At 32.0% G+C, this 14509-nt stretch overlaps 2 protein-coding genes and 1 long non-coding RNA gene across 3 annotated transcripts; 1 reads left to right on the plus strand and 2 right to left on the minus strand.

Moving 5' to 3' along the window:
- The first annotated feature begins 322 nt into the window (after positions 1 to 322).
- LOC114380106 lies at positions 323 to 4854 on the plus strand. Its single transcript, XM_028339041.1, has 7 exons — positions 323 to 841; positions 2145 to 2222; positions 2568 to 2602; positions 2785 to 2840; positions 3584 to 3679; positions 3816 to 3894; positions 4551 to 4854. The coding sequence occupies exons 1-6, from the start codon at positions 431 to 433 to the stop codon at positions 3869 to 3871; spliced, it is 732 nt and encodes a 243-aa protein (XP_028194842.1). The 5' UTR covers positions 323 to 430; the 3' UTR covers positions 3872 to 3894; positions 4551 to 4854.
- Positions 4855 to 6731: 1877 nt separating this feature from the next.
- On the minus strand, positions 6732 to 8710 carry LOC114380109. Its single transcript, XR_003659652.1, has 3 exons — positions 8502 to 8710; positions 7099 to 7185; positions 6732 to 6992 (listed from the first exon to the last, which is right to left on the minus strand). It is a non-coding gene; the product is annotated as an uncharacterized LOC114380109 (long non-coding RNA).
- Positions 8711 to 9419: 709 nt separating this feature from the next.
- LOC114380105 lies at positions 9420 to 11592 on the minus strand. Its single transcript, XM_028339040.1, has 2 exons — positions 11322 to 11592; positions 9420 to 10462 (listed from the first exon to the last, which is right to left on the minus strand). The coding sequence occupies exons 1-2, from the start codon at positions 11545 to 11547 to the stop codon at positions 9669 to 9671; spliced, it is 1020 nt and encodes a 339-aa protein (XP_028194841.1). The 5' UTR covers positions 11548 to 11592; the 3' UTR covers positions 9420 to 9668.
- Between the last annotated feature and the right edge of the window lie 2917 nt (positions 11593 to 14509).

The raw sequence follows: 14509 nt of genomic DNA on the forward strand, positions 1-14509 counted from the left end.
TAAAATTTATAATAAATACATATTTTTAAATGTATAAATTATATTATAATTAAAAGATTCTAATAAAAAATATTTTTAAATATATAAATTATATTTTAAATTTATGATAAGTTAGAAAAATTTAAAATTTGAAATAACCATAAAGTGAACTTAAAATTCAAACTATTAAAAATCATGAAAACATGTTTTAATTTCGTACGGATCTCTAGTAACCAAAGAAGATAATGTTGTTAGAGGGGTCACTTGAAGCTAACGTGGCAACGCATCTTTGGATTTGGAGAGAGAACTTGTGAAGGAAAATCCAACAGTGATACATCATACAACTCAACTTGGACTTGAGTCTTGAAACTGAACAATAATATCATCTACAAGGTTCCAATGCCATGTCTACACCTTTTCTAAGTCCATTATACTAGATTTCCTTTCTCTTATGTTTCCCATGACCACACTCGTGCAATTCTCTATCAAAGGTTCGAACTTGAAGCACAACTTCTTTCACCATGGCATATACAAGAGACCCACTTGCTCTTTCTCTCGGATAGAAACAAAGTTTGGTTCTTTTAACGGGAATAGCTTGAAACTGAGAGTAGGCAGGGAGAGCTTGTGCTTCTTGGGAGGTGCAGTGTTTAAAAATGGGGAAGAGAAGGGGTGCAAGAGGGAAAAGAGGGCGGTGTTGGTGAAGAATAATCAAGGGTTTGGCTTCAATGGAGGAGGTGGTGGTGGAAGAGATGATGGTGCCACTGCTAGGATTTTGGGAAACCTTGCTTTAGCTATTGGATTGACTTACCTTTCTATGACTGGACAACTTGGTTGGATTTTGGATGCTATTGTGTCCATTTGGGTATTGTTCAATATTCCCTCTCTTGGTTTGCTTTAATTGTGTCATATTTAGCTTAATCAGCATAATTTTATTGATATATTGGAAGTTCATATTAGTTCTGTATATGCTATATACTTCATTTCCATCTTGCTTTTTAGTTATCCAGCTTTCTGTGCTGAGTGGTTTAGTACTTTTAGTTTTAGTTGAGTCCACATTTAAGCTATTTCATTGATGGTTGGCACTCGGTCTTTTTTGTGTAGTAGATGCTATTATGAAATTCATATGAGTAGGAGTAGCAACCTTAAGCTTGTGCCATAGTTCATCCTCTTGCTATCATCATGCAATATATGGATTTTTTTTGCTATATGAAATTCACTTAGTACACCACTTTAGAAGAAGAAAACAACAAGATAGAATAAAAGCGGATTCACAGAGGAACCAAATATGAGAGTACTTAATTAAATGTATAATTTATTATGGCAGAGTCTATCATTATCGAATAGGTTTTCCTAATAGAACCTTATTACACTTCTCAGTAGAATCTTCCACTCTCCTGGTGCTTCCCTATTACACCATTCTTCCCATCTTCTAATTGTAGTTTGTTATAAATCCTGTTTTAGTCTAACATATCCAAACAAAGGCAATAAAAAGATAGACTTCAGTGTGGCAGTTTCTTTGTTCTTTGTTTTTTGGATAGGCAATTGAATTAAAAACAGGTGAAGGATAATTTCCAATAACTTGTTAGGTGCACCGGCCTACTAAATAAAAACTCTATGCTTTTAGACTATTTGTGTTTTTTGTGGTCAGAATTGGCAGTTACCCTGGTAGAAGTGTTGCATGAGCAGATCAAACCTTGTTAAGTGTTTAGCTAGAAAAAAAGAATTAAATTTTCAGTCTGTGAAAAGCTTAAATAGGTTCTTATATTTGTGATTAGTCTTCTTGGTTATTATAACTTTGGACAGCAAAATGCTTAAAAAGGTTTCCACATCTAAGTCTAGGTTGACTGAGACAGACTTTGTGCTCCAATGCACGTCCAGACTACCTGTTCGGTGACGTGGGGATAATCTCTTGTTGCCTGCTTTTATTTCATTTCTTTAATTTCACATGTATAGAAAAAAAAAGCACCATTATTGTTAGTATTTCACAAAAAATAGTGTGATGTAAATTCTTCTTGTTGAATATAAATTATTTTTAAAAGAATTGTCCTTTCATTCCTTGGAGGCCATTAATGTCTTCCAATAAACTTGTTTCTCCTAAATTAGTACATGTAAATTGATCAACTGACTGATTTGATTTTTCTTCTCCTTTTCTTTTTCATTTGCAGCTCATTGCAGTGTTGATACCAATAGTAGGTCTTGGTGCTTTCCTCTTGTGGGCAGGACGAGACATAATGCAAGGCACTGTGAGGATTCTTCAAAATTTAACTCTGAAACTTCATGCTCTTTTAACTTATACTTTATAAATTGAGTTATATTGCATACAGTTGCTTTTACATACTTCAATGTTTAAGCATGAAGTCATTTTTCCCCAACTGACGAATTTGTATGTTTAAGAAAATTTAAGGAGAAAAGTTAAATGTTTTAGTTATCTTATATCAAACCAGCCTTTTTATTATTTTGATGTCAATTTCTTGATTTTATGCTATCCAGTTATTGTGAGTGCTGAGAGTATTGAGAAGTAGTTTATTCTAAGGTGACTAGTAAGTTGTAAACTGTACTGACTGGGTTTTTCTTCGTTGTATATGCAGTGTCCAAATTGTGGAAATGATTTTCAGGTTTTCAAGTAAGATTTGTTTGACACATATTGTTAAGCTAGTTATATTCTTGAAACTTTGGCTTTTAACTGTGCCGAATGACTTCATGTGATCCATGTAGCCGACCTCACCTAGTGAGATAAGGCTTTGTTGTTGTTGTTGTAATTCAACTAACCACCTTTACTTTATAATGTCGAATTATCTGTTTCAGATCCTCTCTGAATGATGATTTGCAGCTATGCCCTTTTTGTGGTCAACCTTTTTCTGGTAAGAATGGATTATTTTGCTTGCATGTCTTTAAATTCTTTCAATCGTGTTCTGTAAGTATTACACTGAACTGTTTCTAGCTTTGATTATAAAATTAACTGGAGCAAGTTTTATTATAGATTTTTTTAGTCAAGACTGTTAGCGACCATTCTACATATGTTGTGACTTTTTTATTCTTAAAAACATTTTTGGAACTTCCTTTGTCATATTCTGTATTTGTATTGGGTATCGGTACTTCACCTGCATCCATGCAACTTAGTTTTGATCTGACCTCCAAAGTACAATTTAGCTGCTTAACACTGACAATTGTGGATTTCTTCCCACTTTATTTTTCCTTTTGTCTTTAAACATGTCGAACCACATCTTGTGGTAACTTTGTCTTTTTAGCCCTGTGTTTTTGTCAAATGAAATTGAAAAATCTTCAGGTTGCAGCAGACTTGCCATCCTAAAATAAGATGAATGATTAGCCAGTGTTAGTGTTTCGAACTATAAACTGATATGTTGTTTTAGTTCATTATCTTTTAATGTTCTGATGGCTTTAATTTCCTGGAAGATAATGATGGTCTTTTCTGAGATAATCCTTTTGATTCATAGAGATGCCCACCACCTATTTTTATGATACTTAGTTTAATTTTCATGTGGTGTTCTGAAAGTGGTAAATTAGAATGCTTTATATCATTCACTGTCTTTATGAAAATCACAATGTGGACATTTCTCACTGTTGAAGTTTATTTTGATATCAGTTGTTGGCAATGAGTTTGTGAAAGACTCGGTGAAGTTTTCGAACCAATCTACAACATTTGGACAAGCATTCAATAATTTCACCCGTTCTAGAAATGGTAATCTTCACAAGGCGTGTTTCCTTTAACAGTACATTGTGTTTAAATACTACTAACGATCTCCCTTATCTCCCCTCTCGTTATTATCCTTAATCTTTGTTGATGATGCTGGGTGCCGTTGTTTCTGTCATGGCAGAAAAAGATTCTGGTAAAGCAATTGATGTTGAAGCTGAAATTAAAGATGTAGACTGAGTCTTCACAGCTATAACATGTTGGTAAGTGTGAAGTAATTAGCAAATTTTGAGTCGAATACAGTTAATTAAGCCTATCAATCATGAATCATGATCTTTGTCATTCCTCCAACTTTCTGGCATATGTACCAGTTAAACCAACACTTTTACTGAATTGCAAATTGCCAGGCAATGCTTAACATTCACCTGAAGATAGAACACTTGGATGTTTCCTGTGCACGATTTCCACCTTTACAAAAACCTTTTAGGATGAGGAATAGTTTGATTTGATACGGATGCATTAGTTAATGACATGAAAAGATGCCTTAGTATTTAGAGTTTGTAAATGAAATTTCAGAATACTAGATAACTATATTTTTTCAGTGGTGGCACTGTGATTTGAATCTATGACCTCCTGTGGCTTAATAGTTATATGAACAAGGGAAAAACATTTTCCTGTAAAATCAGAGTTATGAAGAGTCTGGAATGGTCACAATATGTCCATGCATTTTAGAAGGGCTAAAAATTAATTTTGATATTTTGCTAGAAATTTGCATATTTAACTACTTGGGTCCTAGTCATAGTTAAGCATGTCATATTATTCGGTAAATTTTATATTCTGGGTCTGTTTTGGTTCCAATAATTGTTTCTCTCTTTGGCTGCTAAATTTTACCTTTCTGAAATTCTCATTGCATTTTCAGGATGACTACACTGAACACCAATCTAATTAGGTTAAAGAACAGGCCGTGGCTTGCATTTTCCGTTGTATTGAAGACACAATGAATGACACACATTCAAGAGAGAATAGTGTGATGAGCAAAGTAACACATTCTAGAGAGGAGTGTGGTGAGCAGAGTAACATTGCAATTGTAATATAAGTTTTGACAGTAATGTTTCTCAGGTCACACCTCTATTATTTTGGTGTACCAAAATCCTGCTTCATTTTTTCCTTTCATTGTTACATAAAAAGCTTAGAAGGAATAAAGATGCGTCATTTCAATGTCAGACTATAAATTGCTTAACTTAGGCTGTATTTTAACTAACAAAAACACTTAATTAACCGTTTATTAAAAAAATTCTTATCATATGAGGGTTTATTTCATGAATTTGATCATGAAATTTATTGAAATAAATTAAAATGAACTTATTTTGAACAGTTACCTGAAAAAAAAAACTATTGAAATTATAAGTTGAAAATATTCTTAGGAGTCATAATTTATTTTTTTGAGTTCAAATAATCTCTATATATTCTTTTTCAAATACCCTTTAGTTATTTATACTTTTTTTTTAACTCTACTCGTTAACAATATTATTCCAAAAGAATTACTAAACTAGTCCTATGAATTACATTCTGCTTTGTATGTTTGGTAAGACTTTTGAGGTGTTTATAAATTCCTTTAACAAGCTTATAAGCTATTTGATTAAATTAAATTAGTTAGTTTATAAGTTTTTAATTTTTTTTAGTTTTTAGCTTATAGTTTATAAGTTTTAGTTAGTTTATGGTTAGCTTTATCAAATATAGTTGTAATCCTAACTTTTAAACAACTAGGTTTACCAAATATAGTCATAATCCTAACTTTTAAAGTAAAATAAACACCATGTAAAAGTTGTTCTTCCGTGTGCTTGTCTGATTCAGTTTGGATCAATTTGAAGATAATATCAATTTTGATTCAATCAAATAAAATTAAAAAACAAATAAAAATGTGTTTAAATTAGATTAGATTATTTAGATTCTTATTTTATTTTTTTTAACATTATTTGTAACATTACATTAAAACATCATTTTTTAAATAGTGTATTTTTCCTCTTTCTTTTGGTCTAGTTGTTTTGTGTATTTTCCTCAAAGAACTTACTAGCTTAATGATTAGTTTGCCTTTTCTATATCCCTTAAATAAATAATATTATAAGGAATTAAGTTTGCTTATTGATGATGATGAGATTTTGATAATTTAACACCTAAGCAACTTAAATGTTTCAAGCACCCACAGCAGTAATGAAATGCCATTAGTTCTTATGATCACTTTTATTAATTATAAGGAATTGTTACTTAATATTACTTGCAAGCAAAATAAAACTAGGTTAAATTATTATTTTAATCTTTTAATTTATTTTTTAGATTTAATTTGGTCTTTTAATTTTTCTTCGATTTAATTTGATCATTTAATTTTTTAAATCGATTCAATCTGATCTTTAATTTGATCATTTAATTTTTTAAATCGATTCAATCTGATCTTCACTTTATATGATAAGAAATCACATTTTAAGACAGTTCAAAATTACCACTAAGTGATTTTAAATCCTCACAAAATGCATATTTTCCAAAAAATAAATCAATTTTAAAATTTAAAGAATCAAAATGAAACTAAATAATAAATTAGAAGAAAAATAATAATCCATAAACTCTTATTTTTTAAAAATTTAATTTAAGAACGTTATGGTACTTTATCATTTAATTTTAAAAAAATCCATATTATAAGAAAGAAACGTAAAAAAAAAGATAGGAGAAAAAAAAATCTTTTAAATTATATGATAAAATATGATAATATCCTTAAATTAAATTTTGGAAAACAAAATAATAAATGGATTTAGTCCAAAATTTTTGGTGTTAAATACTAATACACACTAACTAGGATGGACATTAGCATTTTCCCCACACACACACACATATATATATATATATATATATATATATATATATATATATATATATATATATATATAATAGTAATATAGTAATAAAAAATGATTTGGTGGTTTTAAACGATTGAATTTGAGCACGCACCCCAGTTTACTCTTATGCCTACACTACATCTACAAGTCTACAAATTAATAAATAGTCATTTAGTAAATTCAGCTTAGTTTTATGATAAATTGACTGAACGATTCGGTTATAGTACCCACACTGGCTTTTATCCCACAAAACGCTTGAATTTATTACCATTTACCAGTGGCGATGTGCTAGAGAATACCATAACAGTGATATGTTTCTAAAAGGTGTGATTATTCCAAACCATATATTGCTACTAAAACTAGTCTCATTATTACAAAGATAAAAATCACAACTAGAGAAAGCTGAAGTCAAGTAGGGCAACTTCTTGGCAGATGTTATAGCAAACTCAAGCCTTGTTTGATTCTCCAACTGTCTGCAGAAAGACATGGCGAACTTCAATTCGTGAGAAAGTTCCGGAGTGTAAGAAGCAGCCCAAAAATTCATACCAAACATTTTCCTATAGATGTTAACTTATGTACCTCTTCATTCTTACCCTTGCCTCTAGTGAAGAACTTATAACCGCTATAGAGGAGTACACCCTATCCAGTCAAGGAAACAATCACGAACTGCAACAGCAACAACAGAAGGCTTGGTAAAATTTCAATGTTTTACAACAACAACAACGCCTTAATCCTGCCTAGGTTAGCTTTGCTATTCTTAGCCGGTTCCAAGCCCGGATAAAAGGAGAGGATTGTGTTAGGCTTTCGACAGCCAACGTAAAATTTTGTCGAATCTCTATGACAAAAAATTTCAATGTTTTAGCATGACCAAATATCAGAGAAACATGTACAAGAAGCCATGAGGTGACCAAAATATTCACAAATGACAGTGGCGTTATTCAACTCAACCATCTATCTGCTTAGCTAGTAGTTTCAATAGTAGATCAACTTTCTGACCCTGACTTGATATATACTAGTTTATGTGAGTGTGTCAGTATGACGAATTATATCACAAGTGTGTGTGCTTGCGTGCATGCTGTTCTTCAAGAGTTACTGAGGTAAATTCCCTTGAATTTCAATGTCAACATAAACTTGTACAGGGCGAATGGTTTCAATCACAGACTCAAAGGTCTTCCTCGGAAAACGGTTAAGAAGTGGCAAATCTCTAAAGAAGATACTATTTCAGCACTATAATCTTGCCAATACGATAATGACTCGGTAGTCAGCATCAAAATGTGGTCAATCTGAATATCCTGAACTAGCATATGAGAAAGTTTCTAAAATCCTAAAGTGACTTAACATGTTCTTCTTTCCACTTCGATGGACTCATCGGGTCTTGCCAAAAGTTCACCTTTGGAGGTCCATGATGATCAGTAACATGTCAAACAAAGTAATATAGACAAGTGGTTCTTTAGTAAAGAGGGGGAAAAACCAAAAAATATTTCACTTCATTAATCACTCTCCACATGTAACAGTGGCTTACTTCAATCTAAACCAATTTTTAGCACATTAAGTTCCACAAACTAAGAAAACACATCACGCAAATTACCAATCAGTGATCTTTGCATTATCATAAGGCCATTCCATATAGCTATCATTGTATCACACATCAATAGTTCAACAACACAGCAAATTGTAAAAGCAAATTGTTATTTCCACAAACTATGCCTGCAGTACTTCGTATAATATTCCAAGAATATGAAATTATGCATTTTATTTTAGAATATCCCAACATAGCAAATTAGCAATGAATTTGGACACAAAAAGGTCTACACTGCAAAAATTGCAACCTTCCAAATTCCAATGCCCATTTTACTTGGTAGAGCGTTAGATTCAAAGATTAGAACTTTTCAGCAATGAACTATCAATACGGAAAGCCCTTTTGCGGCAAGGAACGTAGAACAGAGCAGGCATGCATGATGGAAGAAGAGCGGGGAAATTACCAGCGGCGCCAGCCAAGCCGCGCCGATGGAGGAGTGAAGACGTTGTTTGTGATGAGAGCTGAGCCATATTGGTGGCTCGGCGAGCCGCGACAGTCCACGCCGCCATGCTTCGGTGCTGAAGCTGAACTAAACCGATTAATGGAGATTGCAGTTGCCAGACGAATAGAAAATGCGACAAAGTTGCTATTTTTATGTACCAGAAGGATCGGTTCCCTTCCGACAGTAAAAATTATTTTTAGTACAATACAACGTCTAGCATGTTTTAATTTACCACATTAAATGCTTAATTACTTTTTTCTCTCTCACTATTTTGTTCAATTTCGTTCTTATTTTAAATAGGGGTTTAATAGATTTATTTTAGTTTTTTTAATGCACAGATTTATTTTAATATTATACTGTTTATTGTTATTACTACAAACTTTACATTATTTATTCATAATCATTAATTAACATTACAGTTAATTAAAAAATCTCACAAAAAACAGTTATTTCAAAAATCTTAAATTCTAAGTATCTAAATGTAATTTTATATGAAATAAATTTATAAAATTAATATAAGCAAATTCTTTTAATTTTATTAAAAATAAATTTATCAATTGATTTCATTAAATATTTATAATTTATAAATTAATTTCAAATTGTCATTAAAATATATTTTTTCTATTTTCAACTAATTTTTAACATTCAATTAATTATCTTATCAGTTATATACTTATATTTATCAAATATAATCTTAATTTCATTTATCTTTTACATATATACCTTAGTTAATATTCTTTAGAAAGAGAGAGACAGAAGAAAATCGGGATCCTTAGTTCGATGCTATTTATTTTTACAATTTGGTCATAGAGCTTGGGTTTGATCCGGCCAATAAAAAAAAAAAAAGAAGATGAAAATACATGTTAAATATTTAGAATGAAAGAACTGCATTAATACAGAAGCTCACATTACATTGAGCGACTGAGCTTAATTACAACAAATTAAGGTAAGTTTTTTCTGTTTTTTTGTTGAATTACAACAAAGGCAAACTAGTGTGCATAGAATCACACTTCCCAAAGGCGAGGTTTCAGATTTTTCACTTCAACCATGCATTAGATTATTGTTTCTTAACATACCCAACACAACATATATATAAATTAAGGATAAAAAAAAAAAACACAACAGTTCTCATTTCCTGCAAACAATTCCCAACCCATATGAAAACTTGGTGCAATCAAGGGTGCCATATTCCATCACTTGTTGGGGAGTGGTCTCTTTCTCAGTTGAACTTCCCTGTGAGTACACACAAGAACCACAATGAGGAGAGAGCAATGAGTTAGTTCTGTACTTGTCTTCTCCACCAACAACAGGCATAGCCACACCAGGCTTTGCAGGGTTCTCAAAATCCAATCTATAAGTCCTTCCAAGCACACCATCAACTTTTTGGGACAAAGCAAAGAACCTGAACTGAACTTCCAAGTGAGCAAAACAGTCATCAGAGGGCACTTGGTAGTTGTGAATTCTGTCATCTTCTTTGGTTATTGGCACAACATTGACCAATATTTCAGCCACATCCTTCAGTGTAACCATGACACCGTTCTTGCTTGCCACTCTTTCCACCTTTATGTCCTTTTCTTCAGTGTACCAAGTGGAGAGAGAGCCTTCAGCTAGGGCTACTTGGTTCCCGTTATAGGTGAATTTGAAGTGGTCAAGTTCATCATTCCATTGGGGTGTCTTGGTGGCCTCAAGTGAGAAGGTTTTGGAGTTGAAGAGGATTCCAAGGGCTTGGATCCATGTGTAGTCTCGGCTTCTTCCTTCAGGCCTGTGTCCGATGAAGCGTGCATTCATCTGAAGGTTGGAATCGGAAACTAAGGTGAAGTGTTCGTTGGTTTTTCCGTGGAAGTAGAAGACTCTACCATCCCCACCAATGAAACGGGGATCATAGCATCCAGATCCTGGTGCATTGCAGTTTGGCTTGCGACCTAACAAGCAAAAAACGAATTGCGTGTATTGATTGTGTTCCCAGGAGTAAAACCTTATGATTCAATATCATTTTTTTTTTTTTTTATCTAGACCACGGTTATTATTATTTAGTTTGTTTAAATCGGATAGAATTATTATGAGATAAAAATTTTCTTTTAAATATTTAACACACTTATATATTTAAAATTTAAATTCAAGACCTAACTCTAATTAAACTAAAACAACTTCACACCAATTAAAGTAGTTGCCTGATGATATTTAAGACCATTATGTATATAATTTGGACTAATATTCATATATTATGATGCCAAATTTTCAATTTTAAAAAAAAATAGTTGGTAAATTTAATTATTGTCATGCAGATATTAACAAAAACTATAAACATATTCAGGATTATATAATAATTTGGAAATGGATGAACAGCCATTTGCTACTTTACACTTAAAGAGAGGCATATGAATGGTAAGGGATATGATATGATAGGAAATAGAGATAAAGATAAATGAATACTAATAAAATATTCTTTTAAAGAAGGGATGCTTATATATTATTACACCAATAATTTCTCTTATTCAGTTCCTCTAGGTGTTCACTTTAATTTAGTGTTGAGTTCATAATTTTGTTATTTTAAATCAAATAATATAACGAGAATTTAGTTTTTAACTGAATCCATAATATACTTTTATAATTTATCATTACATATTTCATTAATATAAATGGCTAATGTTAAACATTAAAGTACAAACATTCATGGGGATTTACTATAAAATAAAGATAAAAAGCATTAACAAGTATTAGATGGCTATATAATATTAATTCAACAAGCATATATAAGAGTAAGAGAAAGGTTTATCTTACTTCTGCAGACTGCCTTGCAAATAGGTTTGTTGCAATCGATTTGGCAAACCTTAGTCTTAGGATTGTTTGTTTCACTGTCGGGGCATTCAGCAGGACATGTGATGTGCTTTCCATAGCATCGGGTTCCTCTGCCGCAGTATAAGTTTTGATATGCCTTGGCATGGATCAAGCTTGAGACAAACACTAGGAAGAATATTAGGAGGGAACTTCTTTTTGTGATCTCCATTCTTCAATAATCTGTGTGTTTGTGAAATATAATAAACACACAGAGAGATGGAGACAATTGATGCAGCAACTATATCTTCCCCGGGTATTTATAGATGTAGCTTCAGGGATGCTTCTATATTATGAAGGTGACTTTTGCAATTTGAAGTATAATCTATAGCTAAGTTAACTAAACTCAAAGTAAGAACGTGGGGTTCTGCTAATTGAAAACATAAGGATTCATATAATTATTATTTCTTCTTATAGCAGATTACATTACATTGAGGTGATTTCTGATGCCTTCAACCGCAAAATTGGTTGTTGGACCTGTGATAAAATATATAACTAGCTATATTGATATCAAAATCATGATATGAATTATTGGTATGGTACATGCTTATGCATGAGGTAAGGAGCTACATTAAAGTTTGGAATTTTTCTTCGGATTTAATTTGATCATTTAATTTTTTAAATCGATTCAATCTGATCTTTAATTGATCATTTAATTTTTTAAATCGATTCAATCTGATCTTCACTTTATATGATAAGAAATCACATTTAAGACAGTTCAAAATTACCACTAAGTGTTTTAAATCCTCACAAAATGCATATTTTCCAAAAAATAAATCAATTTTTAAAAATTTAAAGAATCAAATGAAACTAAATAATAAATTAGAAGAAAAATAATAATCCATAAACTTATATTTTTAAAAATTTAATTTTAAAGGAACGTTTATGGTACTTTTTCATTTAATTTTAAAAAATCCATATATAAGAAAAGAAACGTAAAAAAAAGATAGGAGAAAAAAAAATCTTTTAAATTATATGATAAAATATGATAATAATCTCTTAAATTAAATTTGGAAAACAAAATAATAAATGGATTTCATCAAAAATTTTTGGTGTTAAATACTAATACACACAACTAGGATGGACATTAGCATTTTCCCCACACACACAACATATATATATATATATATAATATATATATATATATATATATATATATATATATTATATAATAGTAATATAAGAATAAAAAATGATTGTGGTGGTTTAAACGATTGAATATTGAGCACGCCACCCCAGTTACTCTTATGCCTACACTACATCTACAAGTCTACAAATTTAATAAATAGTCATTTAGTAAATTCAGCTTAGTTTTATGATAAATTGACTGAACGATTCGTTATAGTACCCACACTGGCCTTTATCCACAAAACGCTTGAATTTATTACCATTTACCAGGCGATGTCTAGAGAATACCATAAACAGTGATATGTTTCTAAAAGGTGTGATTATTCCAAACCATATATTGCTACTAAACTAGTCTCATTATTACAAAGATAAAAATCACAACTAGAGAAAGCTGAAGTCAAGTTAGGGCAACTGTCTTGGCAGATGTTAGTTAGCAAACTCAAGCCTTGTTTGATTCTCCAACTGTCTGCAGAAAGACATGGCGAACTTCAATTCGTGAGAAAGTTCCTGAGTGTAAGAAGCAGCCCAAAAATTCATACCAAACATTTTCCTATAGATGTTAACTTAGTGTACCTCGTTCATTCTAACCCTTGCCTCTAGTGAAGAACTTATAACCGCTATAGAGGAGTACACCACTATCCAGTCAAGGAAACAATGCACGAACTGCAACAGCAACAACAGAAGGCTGGTAAAATTTCAATGTTTTACAACAACAACAACGCCTTAATCCTGCCTAGGTTAGCTTTGCTATTCTTAGCCGGTTCCAAGCCCGGATAAAAGGAGAGGGGATGTGTGTTAGGCTTTCGACAGCCAACGTAAAATTTTGTCGAATCTTCTATGACAAAAAATTTCAATGTTTTAGCATGACCAAATATCAGAGAAACATGTACAAGAAGCCATGAGGTGACCAAAATATCACAAAATGACAGTGGCGTTATTCAACTCAACCATCTATCTGCTTAGACTAGTGAGTTTCAATATAGTAGATCAACTTTCTGACCCTGAACTTGATATATACTAGTTTATGTGAGTGTGTCAGTATGACGAATTATATCACAAGTGTGTGTGCTTGCGTGCATGCTGTCTTCTCAAGAGTTTACTGAGGTAAATTCCCTGAATTTCAATGTCAACATAAAACTTGTACAGGCGAATGGTTTCAACACAGACTCAAAGTAAAGTCTCCTCGGAAAACGGTAAGAATGGCCAAATCTCTAAAGAAGATACTATTCAGCACTATAATCTTTGCCAATACGATAATGACTCGGTAGTCAGCATCAAAATGTGGTCAATCTGAATATCCTGAACTAGGCATATGAGAAAGTTTCTAAAATCCTAAAGTGACTAACATGTTCTTCTTTCCACTTCGATGGACTCATCGCGGTCTTAGCCAAAAAGTCACCTTTGGAGGTCCATGATGATCAGTAACATGTCAAACAAAGTAATATAGACAAGTGGTTCTTTAGTAAGAGGGGAAAAACCAAAAAAATATTTCACTTCATTAATCACTCTCCACATGTAACAGTGGCTTACTTCAATCTAAACCAATTTTTAGCACATTAAGTTCCACAAACTAAGAAAACACATCACGCAAAATACCAATCAGTGATCTTTGCATTATCATAAGGCCATTCATATAGCTATCATTGTATCACACATCAATAGTTCAACAACACAGCAAATTGTAAAAGCAAATTGTTATTCCACAAACTATGCCTGCAGTACTTCGTATATATTCCAAGAATATGAATTATGCATTTTATTTTAAATATCCCAACATAGCAAATTAGCAATGAATTTGGACACAAAAAAGGTCTACACTGCAAAAAATTGCAACCTTCCAAATTCAATGCCCATTTACTTGAGTATAGACGTTAGATATTCAAAGATTAGAAAAGATTCTTATTCTACATGCTGAACATTCATAGTACGGAAGCCCTTTTGCGAGCAAGGAACGTAGAACAGAGCAGGCATGCATGATGGAAAGAAGAGCGGGGAAATTACCAGCG

Source organism: Glycine soja, chromosome 12, assembly GCF_004193775.1.
Source record: "Glycine soja cultivar W05 chromosome 12, ASM419377v2, whole genome shotgun sequence".
NCBI classification, from domain to species: Eukaryota; Viridiplantae; Streptophyta; class Magnoliopsida; order Fabales; family Fabaceae; genus Glycine; species Glycine soja.

Bases quoted from the DNA above. Each gene is read 5' to 3' on its own strand.
- LOC114380106 (XM_028339041.1), top strand. From the start codon at position 431: ATGTTTCCCATGACCACACTCGTGCAATTCTCTATCAAAGGTTCGAAC. The intron at 842-2,144 runs GTATTGTTCAAT...TTTCATTTGCAG, and splicing joins ATGCTATTGTGTCCATTTGG to CTCATTGCAGTGTTGATACC. The intron at 3,680-3,815 runs GTAATCTTCACA...CTGTCATGGCAG, and splicing joins TTTCACCCGTTCTAGAAATG to AAAAAGATTCTGGTAAAGCA.
- LOC114380105 (XM_028339040.1), bottom strand. From the start codon at position 11,547: ATGGAGATCACAAAAAGAAGTTCCCTCCTAATATTCTTCCTAGTGTTT. The intron at 10,463-11,321 runs GTAAGATAAACC...TTTGCTTGTTAG, and splicing joins TTGCAAGGCAGTCTGCAGAA to GTCGCAAGCCAAACTGCAAT.